This window comes from Lampris incognitus, chromosome 5, assembly GCF_029633865.1.
Source record: "Lampris incognitus isolate fLamInc1 chromosome 5, fLamInc1.hap2, whole genome shotgun sequence".
In the NCBI taxonomy this organism is placed as follows: domain Eukaryota; kingdom Metazoa; phylum Chordata; class Actinopteri; order Lampriformes; family Lampridae; genus Lampris; species Lampris incognitus.
Window position 1 is genome coordinate 53,157,969 of NC_079215.1, and position 19,844 is coordinate 53,177,812.

The following is a 19,844-nucleotide window of genomic DNA, read 5'->3' on the forward strand; positions in this document are numbered from 1 at the left end:
GAGCCGTTTGATGTCCTTGTGTCCTGTCCTGGCCAGCTGCCCCCAAAACGCCAAATGACTGGTTCTGTCCTCCCAACAACACCTGGAGATCCCCTAACCCCCAGTTACTTCCCTAACGACCATGAGAAACACGGGCGAAATGCTAATCAATCAATCACTAAGACCCCTCTCGAGCTGCCCCCGTCCCTGTCAGCTGATCTGCCTCGGATTCAGGATGTAGGGTTTTTACTGTTAAAACACTACATCCTGTGTAGGTTTTCGGGACGTGAAGGCATGGTCCCACACAACACTGTCTGTTGTGCATCTCTTTCAAACCCACACACCCACGGCTTGCTGTTCAGAGTGTTGGGACCCTCTGTCTGTCTGTCACACTGTGAGGGATAGATTCATTTAGCTGTCAATTACCCAGCCCAACGTCGGACATCAGCAAGGGAGAGAGAAATGCCCCCCCCCCCTCCCCCAAATGCCCAGAAGCTAATAAATGAAAGACAGGGAGAAAAGAGAATGAGAGAAGTAACCATGGTATTTACAGCACACACAGGAACAACTGTAACAGCGAGAGTTGTTGTTTACAGTAATTACACGGCTGGATGATTGACAAGTATACAGGGGTTTGTGAAGACACCGCCAGAGGTCCCTTGTACTCACCTCTCCCTTTTTTTTTATAATTACAGACCAGAAAACATGTTGCAGGTGAAAGACGTACAAACTGTTTCTTTTGACACCGTAAACACACCTCTGGTCAGTTACTGCTGCATGCTGCATACCTTCAGGGTCAAGGAGGACATTTTCCAATGGCTACAGCCAAGGTATATTTGGCCGCTCTCCGCTAACCTCAACCTTTCAGAGAGGCTGAATGAGACAGCTAGAAGTTTTTATACGCGAACACACGCTTCTTGGCGCTGGTTGTGTGTATGCGCGTAAATGTACGTGTGTACGTGTACGCGTGTGTGTGAGTGGGGGGAAGCATTCTGGGTGCAGTACCACGTTTGAGCAGTAGAGGGCGCGCGAACGACGCCAAAACCGGAAGTTGATGCGACGTCAACGTGGAAGTGGGAAATTCAAATGCCGAACGTCTGTGGCGTGTGTACCGTCTACCACAACGTAGCGCTGTAACTCGTCCCCGTTTAACCGAGGAACATTTAAGGTAGGCTAAAAAGAAAAAAACCCCAGAAATTTCTCATTTAAGTAATCAATTATGAATAAACTAAAAAAAAACCCCCAGAAATTTCTCATTTAAGTAATCAATTATAAATACAATCGATATTGTACTCTTTACGGCGATGTTATGATGCGACTCTTGCGGTTAACCTTGTAGGCTAATCTGGTCATTAAATTAGCTAATGCTAATTTTGTTGGCATAATTTGACGTCAGCCAGCTGATGTTAGAGGATAAATAGTTTTTTTTCGGCGGGGGGGGGGGGACCTTAAACTAATGTATGTCTTATTTCGTTTGAGTGAAGGTCCGCCCGAGGAAAATCTTATCTTCGTTGTGGTTTGAAGGATGCCTGTCGAGCGGACAGACCCCCGCGAAACCGATGAGCTCTACAGATATTACGAGGTCTACGAGAGTATCGGTTCAGGTAAGACTCCCCCTGTCTGATTCAAGATGCTTTCTCCCCAGGCTGTGATCAACTCACATCTGCGAGAGGAAGAGACTGTCGTTGATACTCATTGTTTGATTTTGGCTTTCACGCCGCATGTCTCTCTCAGGAGGCTTTGCCAAAGTCAAGTTGGGGCGACATATCCTGACCGGAGAGAAGGTCGCCATTAAAATCATGAACAAGCAGGATTTGGGGGTGAGACAATAGCAACCATGTTAGGCCTGTGTGTATTTGTGTCAAAAGAGTCGCCAAAGTTTACCTTTCAAATGCGCCCTCTTAAATGTGGGCAGTCATATACATAGGCTTGCGCGTATATGGCCAGCCATCATGGAAAACTTCTATCTTGTCTATTCTCTCAACTATTTGCCTCTCTTTTCTCTCACGCCCCTAGGATGATCTGCCCCGTGTGCAAATAGAGATAGAAGCCATGAAGAACCTGAGCCATCAACATGTCTGTCGTCTCTACCATGTTATAGAGACTTCCTCCAAAATCTACATGGTGTTGGAGGTAAACACACACACACACACAACATACATGCATGTATTGGTGTATCTTATCTACGTAGTAATGTCGTGTTCACCCTGGAGCCATCTCTCTTCTCTTCTCCTATTCTCTCCATATTTTACCTTCTCACAGTATTGTCCGGGAGGGGAGTTATTTGACTATATTATAGCCAAGGACCGTTTGTCAGAGGAGGAGACCAGGGTGTTTTTCAGACAGATTGTCTCTGCATTGGCCTACGTCCACAGCCAGGGCTACGCACACAGGGATCTCAAACCGGTGATAACAATCACATGTGTCTATGCATATGTACACCTACTTGCATGTGTGTTTATTTATTGGTTGGGGGAAGGGAGGTCTGTGCAAAATCACAATACTAAGCCATGATGATTTCCCCTGAATCACAATGTTGAAGCACAGTTAATAAATACTGTTAAGAGGTTTGATGTAATGATTTCTACATCTCTGAATGTTTGAATTGTCAAACCCAGGGAAGCATACTTGTGTGTTAAGTTTTAGTAACACAACTACTACTACTAACTACTACTTCTTTTGGCTGCTCCCGTTAGGGGTCGCCACAGTGGATCATCCGTTTCCATTTCTTCCTGTCCTCTGCATCTTTCTCTGTCACACCGGCCACCTGCATGTCCTCTTCTCACCACATCCATAAACCTCCTCTTTGGCCTTCCTCTTTTCCTCTTCCCTGGCAGCTCCATATTCAGCATCCTTCTCCCAATACACCCAGCATCTCTCCTCCACACATGTTCAAGCCATCTCAATCTTGCCTCTCTTGCTTTGTCTTCAAACCCTCCAACCTCAGCTGTCCCTCTAATATACTCGTTCCTAATCCTGTCTTTCTTTGTCCCTCCCAATGAAAGTCTTAGCATCTTCAGCTCTGCCACCTCCAGCTCCGTCTCCTGTTTTTTCGTCAGTGCCATTGTCTCTAAACCATATAACATCTGGTCTCACAACCATCTTGTAAACCTTCACTTTAACTCTTGCTGGTACCCTTCTGTCACAAATCACTCCTGATACTCTTCTCCACCCACTCCACCCTGCCTGCACTTGCTTGTTCACCTCTCCTCTGCACTCCATGTTACTTTGGACGTTGACCCCAAGTATTTAAACTCATACGCTTTCGTCACCTCTACTCCTTGCATCCTCACCATTCCACTGTCCTCCCTCTCATTCATGCGTATGTATTCCGTCTTGCTCCTACTCACTTTCATTCCTCTTCTCTCCAGTGCATACCTCCACCTCTCCAGGCTCTCCTCAACCTGCACCCTACTCTCACTACAGATCACAATGTCATCCGCAAACATCATAGTCCACGGAGACTCCTGGCTGATCTTGTCCGTCAACCTGTCCATCACCATTGCAAACAAGAAAGGGCTCAGAGCCGATTCTTGATGTAATCCCACCTCCACCTTGAACCCATCTGTCATTCTAACTGCACACCTCACTACTGTCACATTTCCCTCATACATATCCTGCACCACTCCTACATACTTCTCTGCAACTCCCGACTTCCTCCTCTTTCGGCACCCTGTCGTATGCTTTCTCTAAATCGACAAAGACGCAGTGTAACTCCTTCTGGCCTTCTCTATACTTCTCAATCAACATTCTCAAAGCAAACATCACATCTGTAGTGCTCTTTCGTGGCATGAAACCATACTGCTGCTCGCTAATCATCACCTCCTAAAATAAGTGTATTTTGTTGTAAATTTTCTTTGGATTATTGCAGTTTTCACAATTTACTGTAGATAAGAGGAGATGGAGTCTTGAAAATAATGTTATACTGAATCACAATAATTATAGTACAGGGATATTTGAAAGTGGCTGTATGTGTGGAATTGTCACTAAAATACTGTAATATTAAATTGGGATGTACCTGCCAATTCCCAGTAGGCCTTCCCACAGAAATGGCTGAGCCCCTGAAAAGGTCCAGTGTGCACCCCCCCCTCCAAAAAAAAAAAACCCATCCGCTTTACTCATGTCAACGCATGGTCTCTCTCTCCTACTAAACACATACAATGAAAACTGGGAGAGACTTACTCAGTAACGGGGGATACATTGGTACACACATACACCAAAATAGAACTCTTTGACACACTTACACACCAAGGTCAACAAGATCTGCTATGCTTATACCACACATTTCTTAATAGGAAATGCAGTTTCTTACCTTATGGCTTCAGCTTTGCCTCTTATACAGCTATCTTCCTTTTCTTGATGCAAAGTCCTTTATAATGTCTTTAAAGTCCATTTGTTTAGCCAGTTCACAATCAAGGGCAAGTATTGCCATTATCATTGCTTATATTTCGGATGAACATGATTATTGCTAGCTTATGCCCCTCCCCCCTCCCCCCCCCCCCTCATGGGTGTCCCTGATTCTTAGTCTTTATGAATTTATTGATGTTATTTTGTCTGTCTCGTTCTGAATTAAGGAGAACTTGTTGATAGATGGGGACCACAACCTGAAGCTCATAGATTTTGGCCTATGTGCCAAACCTAAGGTATAACATGTACTTTCTTACTATGTGTATAAATCTTTTTCTTTTTTTTATACAGTTGTCAAGAATGGAAGTTCTTAGCTTAAGTAATGTGTCCATATTTCTAAAAATGTTAAGCTGTTAAACACTTGTAATCATTCCTATTGAGAATATCCTTGTCTGTGTTATTCCTGCCATTTTCATTTTTCTCCCCATTTATTTTTGCATGCCATATTCCCTATTTTTGTTTTTTCGCTAAGAAATTTCCATAAGCAGAGGGAAAGAAAAGATGTGGGTGTTGGTATTTATCAAGTTTGTATTTTCTTATGTTCTGGTATTCACCTGGTCACCTCTTTCCAAAGGGAGGTCTGGGTTATGAGCTGATGACCTGTTGCGGGAGTCCTGCCTACGCCGCTCCTGAACTCATCCAGGGAAAAGCGTACATCGGCTCAGAGGTGGGAGAAACGGGGTTGCAGGCACACAGCCACATGAAAGTGTAAATGCATGTAAAAAAAAAAAAGTGTATGAGCAATTACGGGGTATTACAAATCTACATCTACCAGGAACGTGAATTTCAGGATCCATCTTTCTAACCCCATCTTGAGGGGTATTGATATTGGTACCATTTGTTTGTCTGTCAACAACCTAATCTGGAAACAGTTGCCGGTAGTGAAATTACATTTTCAGGAAAGGTAGGCAATGTTCCCCTAGGTGAGCTGATTAAATTTTGGAGGCAGCTGGGTTAAGGTCAATGAGGGGCCAAAATTGGTTTTCGGCCATGCCTGTCCTAAGTGATTTGATATACTTCAAATTGACACCAAGATGTTTCATTTTCTATTTAGAAAATGTACTACTATCTATCTCTATTGTTAGGAATGCATAGTTTTGAAGATTGGTACAGGTCAAAGTTCAGGTATAGGATTTGTTGTGCCTGGCAGCACCACTTGTTTATTAAGAGGGAGTATAAATGGATTTTCACCTGTACCCCAACTCTGCATTTTGTAATTTCCATCATTACATCCCTGGTACATGTGTCTGTGAGCGCCATACAGAGTGACTCAGTACACAGGCGTTAGACATGTGCAATACTTGCACTCCAGACATTAGCAGGCAGCAGCATAATACCAACTGATATTGAGGTTATGCACTTATTTGTGTCCCCCAGGCTGATGTGTGGAGTATGGGAGTATTGCTGTTTGCCCTTCTCTGTGGATATCTGCCATTTGATGATGACAACTGCATGAACCTCTACAGGAAGATCACGGTTAGGATGTAACACTGCGTGTAGCAGTTTTTTTTAAAATATATATATATATTTCAGAAAGCCAACACAACTTTATTTTTTTCATTTTAATTGTTGACTTCCTTTTTAAATCTGGTTTCAGAGTGAAAAACTGTTATGGCCAGTTTCCCAGACACAGGGTATGCCTAGTCCTGGATCATTCATTTATTCCTTCATTCAAGTCATTTTATTCCAGGACTAGACTTAGTCTGGGCTCAGGAAACTGGCTCTTAAACTGGCTCTTCAGTGAATCAAAGGTGGCAAGTGTAATAGTTATGCCCTCCTGAAGCATAGTATGACTAATGAATATCGGATGGGATTGCTGAATGGTATAGACTGAAACCAAGTAATGACACCCCCCCCCCCCAACACAGACACACACATCCCAACTCCTCAGAATTCCTCATTTCTGCATTCAAAAACATGGAAACCAGGCAGTTTGCGTGGTCTTTTCTTTTGTTTTTGTTTTTTCCATTTTTGTCACCCCAACAGTCAGAAGACTTAGTTTACACTCAGTCTTCAGCATATTATGCTGTAATCATAGCAAATAATATCTACTGAGAGAATTTGAAAATGTCGGACATCAGTAACACATGCTATATATCTGCTACCTTCCTACTTGAAATTGTTAGTTTTGCTTGCTTTCGTTTATTGCTATTCTCTTGCCAAATAATAGAGGTCAGCACCTTGTGAATCTGGTGTGTTTGTGTCATTTATTTCATGGGATGTCTGCAGGTGTCCTAGTAACCTGATGCCTGTATCTTATTGTGGGTGTTTGCACTTACGAAGAACTCAGTTCCCCCCCATGCATTATGACTTTGCTCTCTCGAGAAACCTGTGTGTGTGTTTCTAAGTTTGTCTCTTTGTGCTCATCTTGATAACCGAGTAACAAAGGATGTGTTGGTGTAATCTTTTCAGAGAGGCAAATATGACAACCCAAGCTGGCTCTCCCCAGGGAGCATCCTCCTCCTCAACCAGATGATGCAGGTATAAACAGTCAACTTTCCTTGTCACGTCACCCTCTTTATTTTGACTCTAGGTTTTTTTGTATTCTTTTATTTTTGGAGGTGGGGGGGATTTCCCCCCCCCTTTTCTCCCCCCAATTGTACTTGGCCAATTACCCCACTCTTCCGAGCCGCCCGGTCGCTGCTCCACCCCCTCTGCCGATCCGGGGAGGGCCCCCTCTGATAGATGTGGAGTTGCCAGCCGCTTCTTCTCACCTGACTGAAGATTTTCACCTGGGGGACATAGCACGTGGGAGGCTCACGCTATTCCCCCGAGTCCCCCCCCCCCCAACAGGCACCCTGACCAACCAGAGGAGGCGCTAGTGCAATGACCAGGACATATACCCACATCCGGCTTCCCACCCGCAGACACGGCCAGTTGTGTCTGTAGGGATGCCCGACCAAGCCGGAGGTAACACGGGGATTCGAACCAGCGATCCTCGTGTTGGTAGGCAACGGAATAGACCGCCACGCCACCTGTTTTTGTATTCCTTTAACCCAGCCTCCCTTCCCCAGTCTTTTTTTTCCCCACTGTTTCACACAGTTGCGGAATTTTTTTTGTAACAATCCTCGGCTCAGATAAGGGAATATTTTCGAGACGCATATAGACTCTCGTTGAAGCTAATTGAATTTATCAGTATATATATTTATATAACCCAGAGAGAATGGCTTTATTGCATCGGCCTGGTGTTATAACTATTAACTTAAACCTTTGTCTCCCATTAAGGTAGGCTATTAACGCATTCCCTTATCAGATTTAGATTTTATCGAGTAAAAGGTTTGTGTCCCCTTGTTAAACTGAGTCGAGTCACCACTGGCTTTACGACACCAGAACCAAAATCTCCCCTTTTGTGTCTATGGTACGGTCCCACTGCAGCGGCAAGAGTATAGTACACCTTCTCTGCCGTAGGGCTTTCGAGAATTTAATTTGAGTGAGACATATATTCTTTTCTTTTTTTGTGTGTGTAATGTAGTTGATTTTTAAAATAGGTTGCCAAGTTTGTGCCGCCGAATATATCGAATTGAAGTTCCCCCGTGTGTCCCGTAGGTGGAGCCCAAGCGTCGTCTGAGCGTGCGACAGCTACTGGATCATCCCTGGGTGATGAATGACTACAGCAGCCCTGTGGAGTGGCACAGCAAGAAACCGGTACACACAAACACACAGGGCCACAGGCATGTGTACACATGTGCACAGCTTGAAGAGCCTTACCATCTGTTAAAACTGTTAAAGCAATGCATCACCTATTTAGGTTAATACGTCGCGCCGCTTTTAATTTCTAAATGGCGGTTTGACCCTGTGGACTATGAGTCCACTCTGATTTCTGCGCCGCGCTCACTTCACAACTAACTTCTCTGAAACAATTTCACGTCCGTTATGTATATTTGCATGTTGCAATCAGTTGGCGCAGTAAAATACTGATATCGTTGACACATAAGAGAAAAAATGGCTTATTGTGTTGTACTGTTTTGGACGGTATGTATGAATTGCCTCTGTCCTATCTGTAGCTGGGCCATATTGATGAGGACTGTATCACCGAGATGGCTGTCAGGATGAAGCGCTCCAAAGAGAGCACTACCCGGCTGGTCAAGGAGGTGTGTTTATTTGGATTTTTTTTTTTTTTGATTGTGTCCGTTCCTACCCCCGTTTCTGACACTGCGTGGTAGCGCCAGTCGATACTGTTGTGGGTATACTGCTGTGTAAAACTAAATGGTTCTGCTGCTCCAATTTGATCAGCTGAGTCATGGTCAAAACCCTGAAATGCCCAGTAAACAATGTCAGTTGTCGTGTTTTTGGAATTATATTGATGCACAAAAGCATGATGCTTAATTAATATAACCTTGATTAATAAGATTTTAAACATTTGCATTTGTTTGTTTTTTTTTTACAATTACGACTCCTGTTTTGAATGTGTCGTTGTGTGTAGTGGCGTTACGACCAGACCACAGCCACCTATCTGCTGCTGCTGTCCAAGAAGCAAAGAGGCAAGCCTGTTCGCTTCTGCCCTGAGTCAACTATCTGTGACTTCTCCTCCCGCTCCCCACTACATCAGGTACTGCAGGTCACACTGGGGACCGTAACTGCCAGTGCTCTGTTCTGCCAGGGTTACCGAGTTTCAACTCTTATCTCCAAATAATACATGTTTCTTGTTGGCCCTTATGTCTTTTCATGTCTGTGACTTTGCTTCTGTGACCTGTCTTGCTGCAAAGTGGTTAAGATTACCCGCTACAGTCCTCAAATGTCCTCTGCTTTTGCTCTCTCGTCTCTTAACTTCTTTGTCTTTTGACGTCTAGCCTAAGAAAGCCCTTCACTTTGGTGAGGATGAGCACGCTTTGGAGTTTGGCGTGGACTATGAAGACGATTGCTCCTGGATCCCACGCTCACAACATACACCCCAAAGGGTCAGAGGTCAGCCAGATGGAACGACCCACCTCACCAGCCATCGAGACGCATTTTGTGAGGTATGTGTGGGGGAGGTCTATGCAACAGTTACCTCACAGACATAGGTTTTAAATAAAGGAATAGAGTGCGGAAGTGAGAAGTGGTTGGATTGTGATTTAAGGCAGGGTGTGGAGCGGTGAGTGATATGGGCCACACAAAATGTCAGTGAGAGGAGTGCATGTGTGTGTGTGTGCGAAAAGAGTGACCAGCCCCACCTCTTATCTCTGCACTGTCTGTGTCTACCCAAAGAGGTTGGCATCTCCGTCAACAGAGAACAAGCGAGGCCGTGGCCCTACCCCAGAGAAGAAACCAACTACACCTCACCGCCAAGAAAGGCGCGACAGAGACCACAAACGGACCAATGAGAACAAGGAGAATATTGGCGTCCCAGAGAAAGATGTGGAAATTTTCGCCCTGCCTGCTCCCCGAACCCCTGCATCCAGTAAGAAGAAAACACACTCCAACAAGAATGTGTTGACTACCCCGACCCAAGATCCTGTTAATGGCACCAAAACCAATGGAGTCACACCAAAAGGTGAGGATAGCCACATCTGCACCCAAACAGCTGTGATGGAAATATGGAAATATCACGTTGTAAGCTTAACAAACTTTAACACATCAGACCATATGGTGTTAAGTGAGTTGTTGTCCTAAATAAGAATTTGAAGCACTGCCTCTTTGATTATATGCATCAGCCAACTGCCCCACTCCAATGAGCTTCTCTTCCCCCCCCCTCTCTGATATGGAGCTCTCATAATCATAAGTACCACATCCACATGCAAGACATTTGCAAGTAAATTGTCTTTTCATAATAAACTCGTTTATTGAGCCTGTTTTTAGCCCAAAGCCCCTCATATTTCTCTGATTTAGCTGTCATTATGCTGTTAGAGTGCCTGTGCACGCAAAGACCCACGCGCCGCGCGCACACACACACACACAAAATTATCTCTGTCAAGGTGAGGTTATCAGAAAGCTAATTCTATTGCACTTATCTGTAAATGAGGAACACTAATACACACAGAGAATCATTATAGTCTTTAATTATTTGTAAATGTCAGTCCTCTGACCACAGGTCCCGCTTTCTTATTAGTCCTCTGTGTAAACCCAGCAGTGGGTTTTTATAGTGCTTCTCTTCTAGTTGGTGTTAAATCCTTGTTGTTCTAGCCTGGACTTGTTCTCTCTGCAGCCCCCCTTATCTCTAAACTACGGTATAGCTATGGTTTCCCTGACAGCTTTGTTCACAGTCACATGCACACCACCGTCTCCGTGTGCGTTTGCCTGGGTCTCTTTCCCCAGGCGCGTGCTATGACAGGTGTAGCTGTCTCCCTCCTCTGCTCCCTGTCCCGCGTGGGCTGTAGTGACACATGTTCACTCGTCACTAAATCCCTGCTGTGTGTTCGCGCGTGTGTGTGTGTGTGTCCACTATTCTTTGTGTATTCATTTGCATGCATTTCTTCACAATCCTAGTCAGCTGACACTGTGGCCTTGCTTATACTTGTTCAAGTGGGTCAAACAGGACTTGGCGGTGTGTAATGGCTGAATTCTATTGTTAGGAACTTAATAAGGTTTGGCCTCTCCTCTTATTCCTGTGTGTGTGTGTGTGTGTGTGTGTGTGTACTGCAGGTGGAGGCAGTGCTTCTAAAGAGCAGAGCAGAAAGAAAGGAGCGGTTACTAAGGAGGATGTCGAGATCAACTTCCTGGCCTTCAGTCCTGAGAGGAGGTAAGGAGAGGATGGATCAGATGAAAGAGAAATATGGTTTCCGGGGGGCGGGGGCGGTTACTGATGAGGGCGTGAGAAGAGGAAGGATAAAAATTAGGAGGGGGGGTGACACGAGTGAGCGGCTGACTGAGAGTGCTGCTAGCCCTCACTTGCATTTCCATCAAACTTCCCTCAAGTGTATGGGAACTGTGCAGTTGCTTCAAAGAAAAGATAAAAAGGATTGTCCAAAAAAAAAAAAACTGCATATGGGGCATCCGGGCAGCGTAGCGGTCTACTCATTGCCTACCAACACGGGGATCGTCGGTTCAAATCCCCGTGTTACCTCTGGCTTGGTCGGGCATCCCTACAGACACAAGTGTCTGCGGGTGGGAAGCTGGATGTGGGTATGTGTCCTGGTCGCTGCACTAGTGCCTCCTCTGATTGGCTGGGCACCTGCTCGGGGAGGAGGGGGAACTGGGGGGAATAGTGTGATCCTCCCACATGCTACGTCCCCCTTGGCGAAACCTCTCACTGTCAGGTGAAAACAAGTGGCTGGTGACTCCACATGTATCAGAGGAGGCATGTGGTAGTCTGCTCCCTCCCCAGGTCGGCAGAGGGGGTGGAGCAGCGACCGGGATGGCTCGGAAGAGTGGGGTAATTGGCCGGATACAATTGGGGAGAAAAAGGGGGGGGGCTGCATATGTCCCCAAAAAGATTTTACCTTTGCTTAAACTTGTAAAGCTGATGTGCTGACAAAGATTTTGCAATAAGTATTCATGAAAAAAATTTTTTTTAATTTTTTTATTTCTCCTTTAGCATGTTAGATTTTTTCAACTCGTCTGTTTTTGCCATGAATGTTTATGAAGATGTTGGCCTGGACAAAGTGAAAATGTTTTAACTGCTTGAAAGCAAGGAAAAAAATCACCTAAAAGGCCAGAGACTCATTTAAATCTTTTTTCTTTCTTTTTTTTGGGGGGGGGGGGGGGTTCTCCTTTTTCTCCCTAATTGTTTTTTTTTTTCTCTCTCTCTCTCCAATTGTACTTGACCAATTACCCTACTCTTCACATCTGGCTTTCCCACCCACAGACACAGCCAATTGTGTCTGTAGAGATGCCTGACCAAGCCAGAGGCAACACGGGGATTCGAACCGCCGACCCCCGTGTTGGTAGGCAACGGAATAGACCACTGCGCTACCCGGGCGCCTTTCTCCCCAATTGTATCCGACCAATTACTCCACTCCTCCAAGCTGTCCTGGTTGCTGCTCCACCCCCCTCTGCCGACCCGGGGAGGGCTGCAGACCTCCACATGCCTCCTCTAATACATGTGGAGTCACCAGCCGCTTCTTTTCACCTGACAATGAGGAGTTTTACCAGGGGGACGTAGCGCGTGGGAGGATCACCCTATTCCCCCCAGTCCCGCCCCCCCGAACAGGCGCCCCAACCAACCAGAGGGAGGTGCTAGTGCAGCGACCAGGACACATACCCACATCCGGCTTCCCACCCGCAGACACAGCCAATTGTAGGGACGCCCGACCAAGCCGGAGGTAACACGGGGATTCGAACTGGCGATCCCCGTATTGGTAGGCAACGGAATAGACCGCCACGCTACCCAGACGCCCCAAGAGACCTGTACAAATCTTGATTTTACGTTAAAAGTTATCTTAAACCAAAAAAAAAAAAATATCGCCAAACATTTGGACGGAATCACAGCTGAATGTTGAAGTTCTCTTGTAGCCACAATCCTGAAGATTTAAATGTAAAGAAATATCCTTTTTATACTTGGTATCACAGGCGTGTTTAGGACAACAAGTTGGCGATTTTAATGGTTACTGTTAGGGGTGTAATGATCCATCGATCTGGATGGATTCCATGATCAACGATCCAGTATCATCGATGCGAAGTGAAAACATCGATCCATATCCTCATCTTTAAGATACGCCCAGGTCGTGAATATTTTAAAGCTCAATATCTCCAAACCGCTGAGCACACGGACAGAACCTTGTGATTCCACGATGATGAAGCATCGATGTGCATGTTCTATATTCATAAAGGTCATCAAGGGCTCTTTAAGCTAACTGATACAAAGCATTTGCGCTTCAACATGAGGAATGTGGTACATTATCGTGAGCAACAGGAGGTCCGTTTTTATTCTTTTTATTAAGAAGAATAGATTGTTTTTCATTTGGGTGGCACGGTGGCGCAACGGTTAGCGCGGTCGCCTCACAGCAAGAAGGTCCTGGGTTCGAGCCCTGGGGTAGTCCAATCTTGGGGGGGGGGGGGTTGTTCTCTGAGTGGAGTTGGCATGTTCTCCCCGTGTCTGCATGGGTTTCCTCCGGGAGCTCCGGTTTCCTCCCAAAGACATGTAGGTCAGGTGAATCGGCCATACTAATTGGCCCTAGGTGTGAATGTGTGTGTGTGTGTGTGTGTGTATGTCGGCCCTGTGTGACCCTGAGAGCAGGATAAGCGGTTCAGATAATGGATGGATGTTTTTCATTTAACTGTCTGGAAGAGCTCAGTAATAAGATTGTCAAATGATATTTTAGTTGCTTCTTATGAGTTGATATAAATGTAATTGATTGTGTTGAATGGACATACTACGATATCATCTCATCGATCGCAGGCCCCTGAATCGAATCGAAATCCTATCTTTGCAGACTTTGTGATATTAGCAAATATCTTATCGTTGTCCTAAGGATGAATATAATATAGCATCGTGATGAAACTTGTGATTTACACCCCTAATTACTGCCGGGTCCAACTTTATCTGGGGAAAAATGCGTAAAGGCACTGAGCATCCAGGAGGATAAAGCCTAAAAAAGGGCAGGGAGCAGTGAGTTTCAAGAGGAAGCGGAGTTAATGTGGCTAACAAGGCAGAAGACCTTGACCATTAAGATATTACAACGTAAACTGTTAAAACCTTGTTCAACCATGCTACTCTGATCAGTTGCGCAAAAGATGCGGACACAGTACGAGTGACTAGAGTGTTTAATTTCCAAAGGATCGCTGGGATTTGGTTCTTCATTTTCATGAAGCTGGGCTCCAACGCAGCCATGGCATGTGGCCATGTCCAATACAGTTTTGGTCATTTGATGACAAGAGACGCAAGCGCATCATAACGCAGTTCATAATGGCGTTGGATTAGGACGATTACGTAAAAGAGGGTGGAACTGGGGTGGGCTTCGACTTGGCCAATCAGATCAGTCCCTGTTGTACCCTTTAAATACACTGTGGTACAGCGTACTGTCATTTTTGTGATGTTCTTATTTTTGCCATGGTATGCTTTTTGTAATGGAAAATTCCCACCGTACACCGATCTTCATTATAACCCTATACTGGAATACACTGAACTGTATTAATTTTATTATGGGATGTGCGATGATAAGTGATTTGTCTACCATGGCTGCCAAAAGGAAGTCCAAAATGTGTCACTGGACAGGAATTTCGATGTTAAGTGTAATTTCGTTGTAAGGTGACCCTCATTACCAAATACAGATTGAGTTAATGGTTCCACATTCATTGGAGGTGTGTTAATGGCGCGGTTCCTTTAGAGCCACATTATTACCAAATTGCCGTAGGGAAGGAAAATTTGCGCTTAAGGAAATTGGCAATCATCCGGCATTCTCGCCTCAGCTAACCATGTGCCAGCATGAAAATGGAGCCCCTGGAGTCGTCAGACATTAATTAAGTCACTAGTATCGCCATCAATGGTGAAGAATAATCTACAGGGTTTTAGCTTTAAGGAAGGCTGAAGGAAAAGATGGTGGGGACATACGGATGTTATTTTTTTAACGTACTGTGATCAAGAAAAGCCAGGGATTGACGTGAGGGACAGGGCAGTAAAGTTTATTCACTTTCCGAGCTGATGTGTTAAGAGTTTGAGCTGGTGGCTGTTGTATGAACCCGCTCCCACTGGCCCACAGGTCTCGGTCCCTGGACATGGCCACCGCTGGAGACAGCGGGCAGAAGAAGAGAGCTGGGAAGATGTTTGGTTCTCTGGAGAGAGGACTTGACAAAGTCCTCACCATGCTCACCCCCAGCAAGAGACGAGGCCTACGCGAGGGCCCGCGCAAGATCAAGGTATGTCCGTGCATGAGGGCAGGTACACACAGAATCACACACACACACAGTTATAGTATTTGTAAACATTGTCAGAAACGCTTTCAGTGTTGGACAAAATGAAGATTGTCAGTTGTTCCACACACTCACTCACCCCAATCCCTGACACTTAAATCTCTCTCTCCCTCCCACAGCAACATTCCTGATTAGGATCTGTTTTTTTTTTCCTTTTAGGCACAATACAATGTGACTTTGACCAGTCAGACCAACCCAGACCAGGTCCTAAACCAGCTCCTCTCCATCCTGCCTGAGAAACATGTTGACTTCACACAGAAAGGGTAAAAAGACATATTATCCCCCATCTCTCTGACAACACATCCAATTTCGGCAGCTCTCATGTCCCATAGTGTACTTTTATTAAAGCAAAACATTCAGTAAATGACTTCTTCCTTGGCAAAAACAATGATGAATTAGAATCCATGTTTTGTTTTTTTTTACACAAAAACTGCCAACAAAATGTGACACTGGAACATAAACTGCTCTCATTTGTAATGAAAAATTTTTTTCATCTGTGTCCCACCCTCCTTGTCTCTCCCCCCCATGCTTCTCTCACCACAAACAACCTCCCTGATCTATCTTCTCGTAAAGTACTTTAATTTAAGACTAAAGCGTGCGGTTACAGCAAGTTTTATGTTAAGAGTTCTGGCTCCTCAGCTTGAAGTCGAGTTAGCCAATCTTTTGTCTTGTTTTTATATTTTCTCATTTTCAGTTTAATCAAATGCTGATGTCAAATTACATTAACACATTTTTCACCCCTTCCACCCTGTACACAGCTATACCATAAAATGCCGTACCCAGGGGGACTTCGGCAAGGTGACCATGGTGTTTAAGTTGGAGGTCTGCCTCCTGCAGAGGCTTGAGGTGGTGGGGGTTTGCCGCCAGAGGCTGAAGGGAGACGCCTGGGTCTACAAGCACCTGGTGGAGGACATCCTAGCCGCCTCCAGTATCTAGCAGGTCATGGATTGGCACTCTCTATTTATGGCATTAATTTTTCAGCGGCATCAAGACCCCAGCCGTTTCCTGCCAGTGACATCCAAGGATGAGAGATGAACAGTCTGTTACGGATGCGTGGTCGGGTAGGGTTTTTGTGCGTCTGTAATCGACCAGTCTCTTCATCGTTGCCCGTGTCTAGCCGCGGAGGAATTGTTGGTTCCTTTCTTGGAAGGGATCTATCTCCATTTGCGAAATGTGTCTTAGAATTACACATCCAGGTTCAGGTCAAGAGATTTTTGGCTGGGTGTATGAATTGTGTATATTTTAAGTTTGTCCTTAGGCATGCCTCAGATCTCCACAAAATGAGATGTGAGAATGTCTTTCCCGGTGCGACAGCTCCCCAAGAACACAATTTGACAGCACCATGTTCAACAGGATATCTTGTTAGACCTCCTGGGATGAGTTGGTTTGCTGTATGAGATGTATAGCAGCATATGTATATACCTTCTAGGTGCTTATTACCATATTTTAATTTCTGACTTTTCTCCCCTGTAGATATGGAACTTTATTGAATAAACATTACACACACACACACACAGAGTATCTATGTTTTTCTAAATAAATTTTTCATGTCTTTTTTTTACATGTTTGAAGTCTTTAACGCTTGTGGTCTTATTACTGTTCTGTTTTGCGTTGTCTGTTTAGCGTGTGTATTTATGCTGCGATTCCTGTCAATAATATAAAAGGGACAAAATAAATGGTTTCTGTCAAATAGAAAATACTTGTGGTTATTGAGAGTGGACCGTCCAGGTAAATGGCGAGAGGCTTTGCCTTGAATTAAGTTCCTTCCCTTGCATGAGATGCATCTTTTTGTTTTATAGTTGAAAATGCACATTCAAATTACATGTCTTACTATCACACATGCGATCATTTATACCTCACATATGTTTATCACTTCCTCCCTTATAGAACAGGGATTACAGTTGGGGTTTTTTTTAACAATTGTTTACACGTTTTCTGAATCTGGCTCTTTCTCAAGACAAAATGCAGAACTACAAACCCCTCGCACAAGCAAATGCTGCATTCAACACTTTTGTTTATTTCTAAAAAAAATTTTTTTTGTTGCATCAAAGTGACCCACATGCCATATCTTTCTGCCGACCAACAACACACTGATGTGCTCAACACCTACTATGAATATCTTATCAGCTGGTTTATGCCTTCTGCATTTTCAGTGTTACACTGTAGCTGGTTGTAAAAGATTGTTATTTTGGAACACTTGTTTTTTGTTTTTTTTTGTACAACGTTACATACCCAACAGGAGAAAAACGAAGGAAAAAATCAACCAAAACAAAAAAGAAGCTAAATTGTGAGAAAAAAGAAATTAGGCTGCACCCTGCCTCCTATTTTGGTCCGGCCACAACAGCTCGTCTACTTCACGAGCGATGTTCTCCCTGGCTAAATGGGGGGGGGGGTATTCTGGAGTGATTGATCCAGCCACAGAAAGCCCCCAGATCAACATCACCACATACATCCTCCATTGCCTGGAGAAGAGGCGTGCGTGCGAGGGGACGGCGGTCATGCCATGCTGGAAAAAAACTGAAGTTGTGTTTGGGAATGGGGAATATGGTGGGAGGTATAGAACAATAACTCGTGGGTGGTCGATGAACCAGTTGTGGACCAGAGCAGCCCGGTGGAAGGTCCCAAATGACAACATACCTGGGGCTGCTCTGGTCTGCCCCTTTGCTCGACTGGAATGAGGATGCCATGTAGGTGGTCCAGGAATGTGACGAGAAGGGCGGTGTTGTAGGGACCAAGTTTGGCATGGTGATGGAGGACGGCCTTGCCGGCAAATGGCTGTGCACATGGCGCTATTCCCTCCATGCTGTCCAGAGACGTACACAATGGCACAGTGGTCAATAATGTTCCGTCCCCGTCCTTTCGCTAGGTTAAAGCCAGCCTCGTCAACATAAACCTGCTGGATTACCGCAGCATCCAGCTCCAAGACTCTAAAACGGACAAGGCGGTGTGAGAGACCGGCCTAGAGCAGTCAGTATAGTGAAGGACAACACACTGGATTACAGTGCCGTAGTGTACCTATGTAGTGCTGATATGACAGTACATTCACAGAGTAGTGCTTTACTGACACATATTCATGGCGCTGTTCTTTAACCCTCTGAGTTTCGCTCAAATGGCTCCCTGTAGGTTATCAACACAGGAATCACAGGGATCGCCAGTTCGAATCCCCGTGTTACCTCCGGCTTGGTCGGGCGTCCCTACAGACACAATTGGCCGTGTCTGCGGGTGGGAAGCCGGACGTGGGTATGTGTCCTGGCCGCTGCACTAGCGCCTCCTCTGGTTGGTTGGGGCGCCTGTTCGGGGGGAATAGCGTGATTCCCCTGGTGAAACTTCTCACTGCCAGGTGAAAAGAAGCGGCTGGTGACTCCACAGTCCACATGTATGGGAGGAGGCATGTGGTAGTCTGCAGCCCTCCGTGGCTCAGCAGAGGGGGTGGAGCAGCGACCGGGATGGCCCGGAAGAGTGGGGTAATTGGCCAGATACTACATCTGGGGAGAAAAGGGGAGGGGGGGGGATGTCTTACGTTTTCTCACCCACTCCGCTTTGAGTTTTGAAGGTGTTAACGTGTACACAGCACAAAGGTAACACACACAATACACATGTGGCATGCATGTTGCGTACCGCGCTGGAAATGTCCAAGTTTTTCTATCAGGAAAAACGCATTTATATTTTACGCAGCACTCATGTAATGTGCAAACACGTATTTTGTATTTTAAGTTTACACCACTGGCGTGTGAAGCTAGAAAAAGATATCGTCGTCACTCCAACTAAGCATGACAACAATGGCTTGTGAAATCAGCTGTGGGCAATATAAACTTAGCACAAAAAGTAAGGAAATTTGTGTTTGGTAGGTTATTTCTTTGTTGTAACAATGCTTCTTGGCAGTAAATCTTATACCAGGCACCTGATTGTCAGCACCAGGGGTACCAGAAGCTCAAAACAAGAGTCAATAGCAACAGCAAAATAAGCTGTTTGGCATTGGCAGAGAAGATTTGGCAAATTCTTCATGGGCGCAACCCACATACTCAGCTCCGCTGCTCATCCCACAAATGCATGTTCCTTACAAATGTGGCGCCATTTAAAAGGGAAATAAACAGGCTTTCCAACGGTGTAAGATTTATTGCCAAGAAGCATTGTTACAACAAATAAATAATCTACCAAACACAAATTTCCTTACTTTTTGTGCTAAGTATATGTTTCTGACTGAATGACTAGACAGTAATGGGGGAGGGGGGGGGGTTCTGGGTAGCATGACCTGGGCAAGGCCCACTGTAAACAGCTGACTGCAGCAGCAAGTGAGTGCAAGACAATGGAGAGGAGTGAGCTTCATCTCCTTCCTCACGCCGTTATGAGGAGAGGTGTTACCTTGTTATAATGATACAGATCTAGAGATGCAGCTGCTTGTGGCAGGCATCTCAGCAGGGAGGAGAGGAGGGTAATGGTGGTTTGAGGTTATAATTGGGAAGGTTGGTAAATTCAGAACAGGGTGAAGGTTGGGGTTCAGGTGTAGGGGGGTGGAGGAAGGGGGGTCGACCACCTTTCCAGTGGTGGCATCGACTCCTGCTGTGTTGGGCCGGGGAATCAGAGGCATGGATAGGTGTGTGAACAAAGGGGAGGGGGGGGGGGCTATCAGCAGGACAGGACAGCAGCTGGACCACACACCACCTGTCACCACCGAAGAAAGACTCTCTCTC

General features: G+C 45.3%; 1 protein-coding gene across 1 annotated transcript; it reads left to right on the top strand.

The window, feature by feature from the left end:
* Positions 1-2,085: 2,085 nt before the first annotated feature.
* On the top strand, positions 2,086-16,153 carry melk (maternal embryonic leucine zipper kinase). The gene is made up of 15 exons (XM_056280854.1): positions 2,086-2,112; positions 2,242-2,385; positions 4,554-4,622; positions 4,961-5,053; positions 5,764-5,862; positions 6,799-6,867; positions 7,933-8,031; positions 8,391-8,477; positions 8,810-8,944; positions 9,177-9,344; positions 9,574-9,859; positions 10,948-11,044; positions 14,943-15,099; positions 15,313-15,416; positions 15,912-16,153. Exons 1-15 carry the CDS (start codon positions 2,101-2,103, stop codon positions 16,087-16,089), a joined length of 1,797 nt encoding a protein of 598 aa, XP_056136829.1. The 5' UTR covers positions 2,086-2,100; the 3' UTR covers positions 16,090-16,153.
* Positions 16,154-19,844: the final 3,691 nt, after the last annotated feature.

What these genes read in the sequence shown, in the direction of transcription:
- melk (XM_056280854.1), top strand. An exon ending in TCCTCAACCAGATGATGCAG is followed by an intron (nt 6,868 to 7,932) that starts GTATAAACAGTC and finishes TGTGTCCCGTAG; the next exon opens with GTGGAGCCCAAGCGTCGTCT. An exon ending in AGTGGCACAGCAAGAAACCG is followed by an intron (nt 8,032 to 8,390) that starts GTACACACAAAC and finishes TCCTATCTGTAG; the next exon opens with CTGGGCCATATTGATGAGGA.